This window comes from Hydra viridissima, unplaced genomic scaffold (assembly GCF_058129835.1).
Source record: "Hydra viridissima isolate aposymbiotic clone 2 unplaced genomic scaffold, HvirCarnegie_v1 scaffold_13, whole genome shotgun sequence".
Lineage (NCBI taxonomy): Eukaryota > Metazoa > Cnidaria > Hydrozoa > Anthoathecata > Hydridae > Hydra > Hydra viridissima.
The window spans coordinates 8,723,586-8,737,556 of NW_028324312.1; the positions used below are offsets into that span (position 1 = coordinate 8,723,586).

General features: G+C 31.3%; 1 protein-coding gene across 1 annotated transcript; it reads left to right on the forward strand.

Annotated features, from left to right (window-relative positions):
• The first annotated feature begins 8,083 nt into the window (after positions 1-8,083).
• Positions 8,084-10,405, forward strand: LOC145186257 (uncharacterized). Its single transcript, XM_090070945.1, has 2 exons — positions 8,084-8,160; positions 8,336-10,405. Exon 2 carries the CDS (start codon positions 8,467-8,469, stop codon positions 10,174-10,176), a length of 1,710 nt encoding a protein of 569 aa, XP_089927071.1. The 5' UTR covers positions 8,084-8,160; positions 8,336-8,466; the 3' UTR covers positions 10,177-10,405.
• Positions 10,406-13,971: the final 3,566 nt, after the last annotated feature.

The following is a 13,971-nucleotide window of genomic DNA, read 5'->3' on the forward strand; positions in this document are numbered from 1 at the left end:
CAATGTTTACAACTTAAGAGAACTTGTAGACAGGTTTTTATAGTAAATTACAGGTCAAACTGTCAAAGTGGCAGTTTAAAAGTTACAAAACAGTTTTTTTGTTTACGCTACCCTGTTACGCTGCCCTGTTTTTCTGCACAAATTTTACATGCTTAATGAAACGTAGCTTATAATTAAAACTATGAAAACCCGAAGGAAAAAACTTAAACATATAAAAAACCAATTTCAGAAATGTTGAAATGGGAAATACGAAAGGCATAAACGCTTACGTATTGGGGTAATGGGGAACACTCCCCCCTCCCGATATTTCGGAGATTTTATTTTAATAAAAGCTTTTTTCTACTAATAAAAATCGTACAGAATAATACAAAATTAGCACTAAATAACTTCATACGCCATACTTACGTCAGTAAAAAGTGCTTTAAATTAAATGTAGGGTATTTCTCATTTTACTTAGAGAGTTTGATCATTACTGTCTTAACAAGAAGAGTTACAGAAGTTTTTGCTCTTACAGAGTTTTTTTGTTCTGCATTTAATTTTTGTTTTTGTATTTTCAACCAACTTCCTATATGGTGGGCTATACGGTGAACTACAAAGTGAACTATACGAACTATACGATACTATATGAATCATTCAGTACTCATCAATGGATGCTAAATAAATATAGAAAAATCAATGGCAACGAACCCCGTTGATGATGATGCACCGTTTGTATTAAAAGCATTATGGCTTTTTAACTTTTTCAAAATATTAGTTTCCCCAATGTTTCCTTTGATGAGCTTTTGCCAGCATTTTGGTTATTTCACTTTAGTCGTGTAAAAATCTCCCTCAGCCAAATCATTTGGTACATGAAACCTACTATTACGTAATACTTTTCATTTAATTCTCATTTTTAGATTTAAATAAATATGTCTCTTGGTGTTAAGCAATCAAAATGAGCAGTAGAATCAGCTAGAAAAAAAATGGACGTACAGTTTAACAACAACTACTAAACGCCTTCCCATAATGTCAGAAATTAAAAAGGACATTCATGAGAGTATGTGGAGAATGCCCTAAAAAGAGACATTGTCGATAGGTTTTTGGGACTGTCCGATGAACTCAAAGGACGAGCTGACAAAATAAAGTAGATTTCTAAGGAGTTGCTGAAGCTTCGGAAAAAGCTGACCTTTCCTTTTCTTTTTAAGCAACAAGTTATTGTTTGACAAACTTGTCAAGTTTAGCTTAGACAAGTTCATAAAAATGTTTGAAAAACATAGAAAGCGACCAAATGAAGAATTAAAAAAAAAATCTACCTCATCTTTTTTCACATTACAAAATCAATTGAAAACTGACTTTGCAGTGAAGACAAAGAACTTTACAAAAAACAAATTGAATCAGGAGGGATACACTACTGAGAAAGTGGCTTGCATGTCAACGATACCTTCCTTTAAAACAGAAAAGAAGCCTATCAGAACCGTCAACAAACCAAGTGCAAGAGCTCAGTAATGGTACTAATACTGAAGACAAGAGCAACACAAATTCAGATGTTGCAGAAGAGTCTTCTCCTCGGAAGAAAATCAAACAATAAAATCTGGAAAAGAAGGAAAGCATCAACTGTTCTTCAAAACTCAGTCACAAAATTGGTGTTGTTGCCAGACTCCAGAGATAGTTTAGACAAAAAGGGTCTAGACAAAACTCAGTTTATTGGTTGTCAACAGCACGTTCCTGACTTAGTTCTTAGCTACTTGTTGGATTCCTTGTTCCCAATATATTCACAGTCACCTAACATCAACTATAAGTTCATTCATCAAGGCGTTTTGTCACAACACTTATCAAAACGTCTTTATTCAATATCTTTTCAAATGAAACATCAATTTAGTTCTTTACAATTTAGTTCAATTATGAATTATTTAATTTATTTTGAAACGTTTTTCTGCTGAGAAATAATTCTCGAGTTATGCAGAGGCGTAAGGCTAAATCTTATGATACGATAATACGTCATCATGAGAAAATAAACGAAAAGTTATGTAAACACTTTTGAACTATTATCAAACATTTCGCAGTATCAAGTGCTTGAAATAATTCAAAGAATAATAAAACATTTGAGAGGTAAAAGATAGGGGTTTGGGGTGGGCAGCAATATCTTGTGTTTATCTATATTCTCAACAAATTAAAATTAAAGAAAAATAAAAAAAAAAATTTTAATTTTTTTAAAACAAAAAAAATTAAAGCCTTCTCTTGTACAATTAAAAATTGGTAACAGTTTGGCGGAGTAATTTTTTAGTTATCTTCTATTTTTAAAGTTCCATTCAAGGAATGCAAAAGGCAGTACAGATTACAGAAGATCTTCTTAGATCTGAAATCTTAGATTTGAGTTTTAAGGAGAATCTGTAAGCTTGCATTATCCCAACTTTACTCAAAATCTTTTGTCAAATTTTAACTACTGAACTTTAGCTCCAAAAAAACTACAAGCCAGTAAATGAACAAGAAAAAACAAGATGCCAAAGAGGCCAAAGTAAACCTTGTTAAATAGTGTTAATTGAATGCTCTATCCAATATAGCGCCTATTAAAGTTTATTTAGTAGCTGAAAAATCTTAAGTGACCACATCAGGGACTGAGAATTTAATTTACAATTTGTACTGCTAGAAAAAAAAAGCTTAAAACTCATTGAAACTAGAAAATAACTTTATAGACGGAGACTTTATAGATTGGTTGGAAACTTGATGAAGAGAAAAGAGTGCGGACCATGCGGACAGTTAATGTCTCATTAACCCAATAATACCCAAGAATTTAAACTTCCGGAAAACAGAGGAGAAAAGTTGAAATGGAAAAAGATCTTAAAAAAAAAAAAAAAAAAGGTGATGAGAAACTGGAAACTCCAAAGTAGCCAGAGGAAACCCTTAAAATAGCTATGTGATTAAGTGCTCTCAACTAGAAAGACTCTCCGTCTCATAGTAAATAGCGGTCTTCCATGAACTGAAGAGGATAAACCTAATTTACAAAAATCTGTTTGTGTTATTGTTCTTTATGAAAAAAGAAGACAAAAAATCAGAATTACAAAAAAAAATTACAAAAATCAGAAGTACAAAAAAGTTAAGTGACCAAAAAGTTGCAAGAGTTGCAAAAGTTAATATAAAAATACAATAGTTTTAAATCATATAGTTTTATATATCGAAGGTCTAGTCCTACCATAGGTGTGTTTACGAATACGCTAACTGTAACTATAACTTCAGGGTATCGGCCAAAATGGAGCGTTTAAAATACATTTTTTTGGTTGCTACCAATGCCAGCAATTTGGTGATTTGTTACATTGATTAGCGCGCACCCCTTCTCTCAAATCCTGCCACATTTGTGCCCCCCCTAACACTAACTCCTACATTTGTGCCCCCCCCCCCCCAACACGAAATCCTACATTTGCACTTGAAGAACATACAGTCGTTATTATTTCTAATACGCAAAATGCTAACTGACGATTTACTCAAAATTCCAAAATGACTTTCCATATATTGGTTTTATACATATATTTATTATTCTTTATTAGTTTTACTTTTCCTATTTATTATTCTTCTTTATTGCTTTATTGCCCAGTTATCAAATAACATGAAGTGGAACATATCTTCGTTTAAATCCTAAAAACAGTACAGCGCTTGAAGTCAAAAGACTTATAAAAACTGTCCTAATTTGATTGATTCGATCACAAAACGAGATTCAATCTCTTTAAGACGTGGTATGGCTTCTGTAAAAAATTTTCCATTAATATCCCATTCATGGGATATTAATGGAAAATTTTGTGCAGAAGCCATACCACGTCTTAAAGAGATTGTATTACTCCAAGGTCCAAATGAAGATTTTTTCCTTCGTCAGAATGACAAGCCCAGGGTGTTAAAAAAATTTTTATATATAATTATTTTTATAAAACGAGAAAAGATATCTTTTCATCTTTAAATGGATTGTTTCAGGTGCCGATTGGTCTGATGGCTAAAAACAAGCAGGCACCTTTGCTTGTAAATACGGAGTTTCAAGTGATTGTACGGCCTAAATTTTAATAAGTTTCTTAGTTAAACTTAAGAGAACTTGCTAAAAAAAAAGTGCATTTGTTAAACTAATTGTCATTGTGATTGTAGATGGTGGTCAGTAGGTTCTCTCAATGAAATGTAAACATATGCCATATTTAAATGTCTAACCTACGTAAATCTTTGATTTTAAAAAGTTAATTGTGGTAGTAATTCATCATTTCCTGAAGCATGATAATTTATTTTTGGCTGCAAATGTACCTGAAACAAGTATATTTAATTTGGTTGAAAGAAGAATGGACACCTTTAAGTCGTCAACTTTATGGAGCCATCCTTCCTCACGAACAATATGGAAGTCATCTCAACAAAGCTGATGTGACAACAGATGGTGATCTAGAAAAAGAAATTTTAAGCGTTAGAGTAAAAAACTGTCTGAAGTTTGGTCAAAATGTGTCAATCAAACAAATGTGTCAATCAAACAAATGTGTCAATCAACAAATGTGTCAATCAAACAAATGTGTCAATCAACAAATTTGTCAATTAAACAAATGTGTCAATCAACAAGTTTCCTGTTGTTGCAGAATATGCAGACTCAGAGAAGTTGGAAACTTTCTGTAGTTTTTTAGAAAACAAGGGCAGCAAATGGTGTGCATATCACGTGCGAACAAGTCAGTATTTCTTCTAATCGTAAAGTGTTAAAATTGGGGATGCTGTAAACCGAGAGGATCCTACATCACTGTCATTACTGTGATCGTTTTTTACCAACACTGATGCCTCTCTCAAAACTATCCCATCTCTTTTTGTTGGACAAGCTGTAAAGTTTGATGATATTGTCTCACTCCTGACAGTAGTATATAAGGTCCTATCCAATGACTTCTTCTGCCCATATGAGCAATCTCCTCTTCTGAATCACTGTTGCAAGAACTGATGCATGTCTTTTGTATCTAATGTGTTCGCTTAGTGTTGCATTGTGAGTCTGAGTTTATGGCAATCTGTTTGATTGAAGAAAATGGGGAACAACTTGGTTGGACTGAGGAGGTACCGTAAAAAAAAGTTAAATGTTTTCTATATTTAAGGCAGAAGTCACTAGGCTAGAAACACATTAAGATAAGTCATTATTAAAACGATTATTGACACTTGGCTAGAACTAAGAGAATCGGGCTAGAGATACACTGAGAATTGTCAATATATACCAATAAGAGAAAATATTATGTTTAATGCTGTTTACATACTAAGTTCAGCCAACAAATTAAAACTTTAACGTTAAATGTATGTTTAAACGGAAATTTGATGGGGTTGAGAGTAAAAAATTTGTGCCATTCTTTTAGGGGGGGGGGGGGGGTCGGAAAAAATGCCAAGGCATGTTACAAGGAAAGGAGGGAGGGAGAAGTCAGAAATGGTCAAAAATTGCTTAACGCAAAATATGGACAACCCCTAACTGCTAACGGTCGGATGACTGCTGAGGATCTAAATATATAACTATAAAAGCTGAGACTCTGGATTATACAAACCTAATTCGTGCATTTTTACCATTGTTTGTTAATTGTTGTTGAGGCTGTTGCTCAAATAATTTTTTTTCACCAAACATGGTCTCTGATGATTTTAGCCGTCTGATGCTGTAATTACCCAATATAATAGTTGCTGTTAATCACACGTTAAAGGTAGTTGACATAAATTACAGTGGTGGAAAAAATGATAAATACACTATCTAAACATTTTGAAAAATGCTTTTTATTCACAGCAATTGATGTTAACTGATATTAATTTTTATACTTTTGTAAACTTTATTGTTAAAAATCATATTCTTAAAAAAATTAAGAAGTTTTTTTCAATTTTTCTAAATGTTGTAAACAATTTTGTTTAAAGTAGGCGGAAATTTACTGGAAAAAAATAATAAATACAGAAATGGTTAATTTGATCGTATATTTGAAAAAGTCAAGAAAATTCAATGCTCAATGTTATAAAACAAATATTTAATAAAAATAATTAAAAACAATTAAGAACAAAAACAAACTTTTCTTTTTTTCTAAAAAAGGTTTATCAATCACTTAATATAATATTTTCAAAAATTGCCTAATATTTTGTTGCATGTTGATAAGTTTAGGGTGTCAGCTAATTCTTGTAACTTCACTTTGCACTTGCACCCGTAAAGACTTTTAGGCCTTTTTTGATGCTTTCAGGATTAACTGCCTCATTTGGATGTCCAGAACGTCCAACATCATCGGTGTCTCATTATTTTCATACACCCTCTGATTAAAAAATCCCTTTACAAATTAATTAACGTCACCACTTCGCGAAATCAGCTTTTATTAAAAACAACTTTAATATTTGAAACAAGTAGCGCCATCTTTTTAAAACCATGTTCTTGCATTGAAGCCATGAAACTGCTGTAAAGATGGAGCTAAAAATTTGAAACCAACTTTCAGTATCGCTATTCACAGTTAGTGCTCAGACTTGTTACTAGTTATTAAATCAATTGTATTTTTATTTTATTATATATACACGTTTGATATATTTTATATGGTTCTGGCGACAAGATCTTTTGAATCTTCTTTTAGATACCAAGTTTATATATTGTTATATTGTTATATTACGATTAATAATTGTAAACTAAAAATAAAAAAAAATTAAAAAAAAAAATTATCTTCAAAGTAGTGATGGCCGATTGTTCCTTTAGCATACATCGCAGCCAAAACTATAACTTTAAGGCTAATTTCAAAAAGAAATAACACCAACCCTTTCTAGGACCTTGCATAAATTATGAAACAAAATTTTATGATTATATATCCCTTTTATACCGTCAGTCGGATGATAACACATCTAAATTTTTGTATGATATTTATATCGCGTTTGTGTTTAGAAAACATTACATTTAAATTCTCATTATGTATACAAGTGAAACGCTTGTAATGTAATAATAATTATATAATAACTATAATAATTTAATAATTATTATATAAGAAAAATAATAATTATGATTCGATCTCAACTAATAACCTCATTATTAGTTGAGATCAAATTATTTACTGAGAGAACATTCTTAATTGAAGGTGGATTCGGTTCAATCATCTATGGAAAGAAAAACTGATAAAAAAATCTATACACTGTCATACTGATTATATTTCAGTAACTGGATCATCAGTAATTGAATCCTAATTCATTGTCAAGTGCATTTTTTGGAATATCAATCTTTTAAAAACTTCAACGGTGTGAATCCATAAGTCGAAATCCTTTGATCGAAATCGAAAAATTTCGATCGACCCGCCCATAGTGTCGAGGATTAGATTTCATACTAAATCATAATAAAAAACATGGTCAAAAAATAATTTTATACCATCTATATCACCATTGTATTCAACTCATTCTCCCCCCCCCCTCCCTCAGCGTAATAATCGATCTATAACTCTTACTTGTATATGTACGATGTTAGTATTATACAATCTAAGCATCAACGCGCTAACATTTAATGTTTAGGTGATTTAATTACTGTATATATATATAAGAATTACATCTACTGTTTGAATAACCTCCTTAACATCATGCAATGTGATTTTATATTTAAACGATAAACATTATTTACCTCCTTATTTAGTGTATGTATGTTGTTTTTAAGTTTTCAGAAAATAAAAAAAAAGATTTGGCATAGTCTATTACCCTCATCTATTGTGAGTGTCTCAAAATTTAAAGTAAATATCTCAAAATTTAACATAAATATCTTATTTAATTTAATGTTTTTTCTAAAACAAAAATACTTTAGAAAACGATGTAAGTAGTTTATCTAAAAATGTAAATATTTCAATTATATAATCTTTTTTTGTAATATTATTATAATATTATATTTATTGCAATAAATAAATTTTAGCTGTAAAAAATTGGTGTTTTTATCGACCTTGCCATATCACAAAAAATTTAATTTACCAAAAACATTTATAAATAAAAATAAATTTACATAGAAATAAAGAAATTTTTTTAATGTAAGGTTTGAAAAAGTCTGGGATTTGAAAGAAATTTTCACTGGAATTCCTACTAGTTTATTAGTAGGCCAGTGAAGCATACCATGTGCTGCATAGTTTGCCAGGGTTTTTCTCAAGAGCCGCAGCTCAACGTGAGAATAATAAAAATAGTAGAATTTCATTCCGCAAATCGTCGCTCGAAGTTGCTGCAAGGGTAAGAATTTTCTTATTTGTTAAAATATGTTCAGTAAGATTAAAGCTTTGTAATAGTTGTTTTTTGAGCAACATCAATTTCTAAATATTAAAGACTTTGTAATATTTCTTAAATCTCTTCTTATGTTTATCTGCTTTCATGTGTTTGCTGGAAGTTTTCTTCTTTTTTGACGCAGCTTGGAACAAAAAAAAAACAACAAAAGATATGCAAAGTTTACGAGGATCCTGATGTTAACCTGTTACAGATTATGACAAAGCAACTGAAAACATTGTTTAATGGAACATTTACAAATAACTTGCATAGGATATGAATGTAAAGAAAAATTTTCAACTGGCAAATCAACAAAATAGCAAAGTAAATAAAAAAAAAGCCGATTTGAAAACAGATTTGGGATTTTTTGAGATTAAAAAGAACTTCGATAATTATTCGCATTTTTTGCTTAAATTTAAACTGATGGGGATCTGTCAGAAAAGTTACACGTGTTTTCAAATAAACAAAACTGTTCTTTCTCCCCAGAAAGTAAGTCGCGTTTGCTCGAGCATGCTTTCTTATCAAAAAAAAAGCCGCGTTTGCTCGAGCATGCTTTCTTATCAAAAACAAAAGAAATTGATTACCTCTGTTGTACTCTTAATCGTGTGTTTATTTGCTGCAGTTTTTAGTGGAGCTTTGATGGTACACAGAGATCTGAGCACCTTCAATGTGGTTTCTAATAAAACGAGTCGCGTAAAAACCTCCCAAATTATTTCTAACTCGCACTTAAAAAACTTGTTTCAAAAAAAGAAGGTATCAAGTTTAGGAAATCCTTTTAATCCGGAAACTTGGGATAATAAAACAGCAAATTTAAAAAAGAAATACGTCATACTGTATTGGTCAAAAATACGCGGTCATGTTGCGAGGCTGCAGACAAAAAAAGAATACGAAAAAGATAAACATGTTTGGCCATATACTTACGTCGGGGAAAACTGTCCAGTGAAATGTGAGCTAACAAACAATCGAGAGCGTGCAAAAGAAGCAGATGCTTTTGTCGTTCATTCCCGACTCACGGATGTTTGGGACTTTCCGCCTTTTGAATATCTTGCTCCGTGGATTCTTCAGAATAATGAAAACCCCGTCTATACACCAGCAATAAGTGACCCGCGGATCATGAGCAAGTTTAATCTTCTCATTTCGTATAGACTCGATTCAGATTTTCCTTCGCCAATTTATCCGATGCCTACGCTAGCTGAGGCAATTCCCTTTAAACAAAGACTTGGAAACGTTTTAGCTGTTTTTTCAAAGTGCGAAGTAGTTCGAACTGAATACATGCGACAGCTAATGCAGTATACAGAGGTGCATTCATACGGCTCATGCTTAAAAAATAGAGACGGGCTAATCGGCTTATACGGTCAAGTGAACGGAAAGTATGTTTTTAAAGATTATAAACTTGTACTGACCAGGTTTTATAAGTTTTCTTTGGTCTTCATGAATCAAGATTGTGACTATTTTGTTGATGATCGTTTATACCACGCTTTGGATACGGGATCAGTGCCTGTATACATGGGTACAAATAAAATTGATGAATTTTTGCCCGGAAATCTTAAAAACTCCATTATAAAACTTTCTGATTTTAATTCACCAAGAGAACTTGCAGAATATTTAAACTTTCTGAGCAAAAACGAAACCGCGTATAATAAATACTTATTATGGAAGACAACAGGTATTGGAGATATCAGTAATACAACTATCGGCCGCTGGTGGAAACCTAAATACCCTTTGTTTTGTCAAGTGTGTATGCGTCTTGCACAAAGTGGGTTGCATTCCGGACTCGATCCAGATGTTTGCAAACCAAGAACTTATTTGGATTGGAAACTATACCCACCATATGAAAGCAGCCCTTTGTCAAAAACCACTTTTGCAACTAAAATATTTGGAAAATCACTGCTTTATTTTTGTATTGTTGGAGGAACGGTACTTTTTGTTTTAGTTTCATTTAAAGCCTTGAAATTTTCACGTAAAATGTTTCCCAAAAGATTATAGTTTATAGGCTGGATTTGGTTACTCCTATTCCATGTGTGCTAAATTTTCCTTAAAAAGTGAGACGTCTTCCGATTTCTCCAGCGTCAGCTAAAATTTTCTTAACACCGGAGTCTTTTGGTTGTATTGCATAAGTTTAGTAATAGGTTTTTTTCAAATTCATTTTTGATACAAATTTGTGTATATATATATAAATGTATTTAAATATTCTACTTGGAAATAATTTTTGTAACAACAAGTTTACTAAAATAAATCTTGCGCCCAAAAAACTTTAACTCTAAAATCCACTATAATAATTACACTATATAATTAACGGTATAATTAACGGTATAACTAACGGTATAATTAACGGTATAATTAACGGTAACTATCAAAGGCTTGATAATTAGAATGAGGAAAAGAAAAATTTAGTAGAACATAAAAATATCCTGAATGTGTATGCGATATACGAGTACATCTTGTCTGAGCTCTTGATGATTGAGGCATGAATTTAAAAACTTCTTATCAGAAATTTCCAAAAAAAAAAAAAAGGAAAAAAAAGAAGAGATCTGGGAAAAGAATAAGAAAAGCAATAAATCCGGGCCTGGCTTTTTTGCATATTTTAACTTATACTTGATCATGCTTTCTATTGCAAATTACTTAAAAGTGGCAATTTTATAATATGAATTGTTTTAAATAAACTATTTATTTTTAAGTATTCTGCATCCACCATGGATATAAATAATGCATTCTCGTAAAAACTTCTACTCATTTAGGAACAAACTTCGAATAGCAAAAGCTTGCGTTTTGCAGGTGTCATATTTGTGCATCGATTATTTTAAAAAAATTATATTTTTTAAAAAATTATCAATTTTAAATTATTTTAAAAAGTTGATCTAAATTAATATCATGAATGTATTTTAACAATATTTTTGTTCTAACAATTTGTTCCTAGATAAATCTAAAATTCTCAAATTTTTTTTTAGTTAAATGATTCTTTTTAAAAAAATCAATATGTAACATTAAAACGTTTACGTTTACATTTAACGCTACATTACAACGTTTCATTAAGGGTCACGAAACGAAACCGTCAAATTTACATCATCAATGCTCTTAAATTGAGTTAAACGTCACAAAGTGATTATATGCTAGAGACGTTGTTCACAATTTGCCAATTTAAATTCACGATTTAAAGTTGCTGCTTTCTTCTTTGCTGCTTTCTTCTGGTGAGCATGACATAAAGTGAAGAGAGTTTATGGCTTTTATCTTAAAACAGTGATTGTCGCTCGATTACAAAACTTCACAAAGTGATAAATTTATATAACGTTTGACAGCCTTTATAGTAACGCATCAAACAATAAGACGTCTTATCAAAGAGTATCTATTAAATCTTTCTAATGATGTGCGGTAACTTAAAAAACGAACGGTTCTTGTTTTACATTACTACGAAAATTGCTGTTAGTGGCATGTTCTTGGTGATCGAGATAGGTAGCTTCCAGAGATGAGGCAAACTTTAAATTTTTTGATTCACTTATTGGTGTGAAATAAGAATTTTTTACAAAAAGTTACAATGATTGTATCCCCCCCCTTCTTTTTGGGGGTAGATATCAACTTTACATGGTCATATGGTTTGCGCGTATTTCATATGGTTTGCGCGTTAAAACACTCTTTTACTAGAGAAACTTGTTTTACTTCGAATTAAAAATACTAAGTATTTTTATTTCAAAGTAAAACAAGTTTCATTACCATATGCCGATAGTTGTAAGTAACCATGGCTTTAAGCAGGTTTTGCGGATCTTTAAGGCTGCTGGATACTCTACATCTACTTTCCCAACTTTGTTTAAACTCAAAGCGAAATAGTTTAGAGGTCTGCTTAGATCAAAGACCCAATTCTTCATTTGGATTGCAGCTGGACATAAGTGACAGAAAGAGGGACAAAAAAGGACATGTTTTGTAAAGTAATGAACATTTTTATCAAACTGTTGTACCAATTCAATAACAAACTTAAAAAATGGGTAAATTCAGTTTTAAAGTTGTGGTCCTGTATGTGAAAGCAATGGAAGAGATACAGGATTGCTCTTTATAGGTAGATAATGGAATTGGTTCCGCATCACATTAATTATAGATATTTTGCATATGTGATTAAGTCTTGCATTTCTTATGGCCTTATTTTTTGGCCTATTTTTATGAATTTCTTAGGGCCTTATTTGTATTTGGCCTTATTTTGTGCTTCCTTAGTCTTCTCAGAATAGGCCCCAATGGGAAGATCCGAATGCTCAACTATTAGAAACCCATACTCCAAAAGCTTAGGAGGTGAGGGTGGCATGATGCACCAAGGATAGGTTTCCTTTTAATGTAACCTCTTTTTTTCTTACTTATACTGACCGTAAAAAATGATAAAAAATGTCTTCATACTTATGGCCCATAAATCCATTTCGGGCAATTTGGGGCGACTGAATAATTTTTTGGTTTCCATGACAAGATTCCCAAGGATGAGAAAATCATTTTAGATGGAAAGTGGTCGAACTCTGTGGAACTTTTGGTGGAAGATGGTGGAACTCTGTGGAACTTTTGAGCTATTATATTTTCAAAAATCATATTTATCGGAAAATTTACTTTTTCACCTGATTATTTAATTACTTATTTGACAAAAGCTTCAAAATTTTAAGCTTTTTGCTTTTGAAACAGATAAAAGAATGCCCAAATAAGGATTTATGATAAAAAAAAAAAATTGAATAAATCATCTAAATTAAAAAAATTGCAATGCTAAAAAGTATAAAAGTGCGCAAATTTTCGCACACTTTTTTTACTTTCTACCCTCTGGTAAAAATGTTTGGTCTGAAAAGAATACTAGATATGAGAGCCTCCCCAAAACTATTTTTTTTTCTCATCATTTGATATATTTGCTAATAAATAATAAAAAAAAAAAATTGATAAGAATGGTGGATTTAAAAAAAAAATACTTATGGCTGCTTTTTGAGCTTCGTAGTGCGCTCGTTAATCATATATTTAAACGGACTTCAAGTACTAAACGGGTTTTGTTCGTTGTCATAGTGAAAAGCAAGCTACGCCACGTGGTATTGAGTATAAAAGAGATTCAAAATAGTTGTCTTTTCTACATTAATGATCAACTTGCAGGCAGAAGCAATGATGAAAAATAGTAAAGAATGTATAAATTGTATTCTTGATTAAATTGGCACAGAGTTGAGTTAACATCTTCATATTTAATCCAGTTATTTATTTTACATACCAGCTATTCACGCATTTACGCACAGCTGTTTACCAAAACGTTAAGGTGGAAAACCCCTGAAAATTTTTTTTTGAGTAAATATCAATATTTTATAAATTTAACTTCATATACATAAAGTAAATAACAAAATTAAGTGAAAAAAACAAAAAAAAATTTTTTTTGGGTAAAATGGTAGCTGTAGCAGGTGCCAAATACACCAAAATATTGAAAGACCCCGGCCAATGTATCTAAAGATGTACACAACTTTAACAAAATCTTTTTTGCATACTTGTTCTAACAAGGTAGTTCTGTGATATGAACGAAGCATATTTTTCATAATAATTTTTAATAGGCTAATATATTGGACCGAAGTACATGTAAAAAATTTGACCGAATTTTATGACTTTGTTGACCTATTTAAGGACTGGATTAAATTTTTAAAAAAATCTGTCGCGTTTAAATCACAGCAAACAATCAAATAAATTCATATCTAAAATTTTAGCTTAACACCACTTTTAGTTATTAAGATATGCTGGCCGGCGTCTTAAAAACTCCTCATCTGAGAAAAACAGCTTTTAAAAATGCTGACA

Excerpts from the sequence above, each read along its gene's own strand:
- LOC145186257 (XM_090070945.1), top strand. The coding sequence starts at position 8,467 with ATGAATGTAAAGAAAAATTTTCAACTGGCAAATCAACAAAATAGCAAA.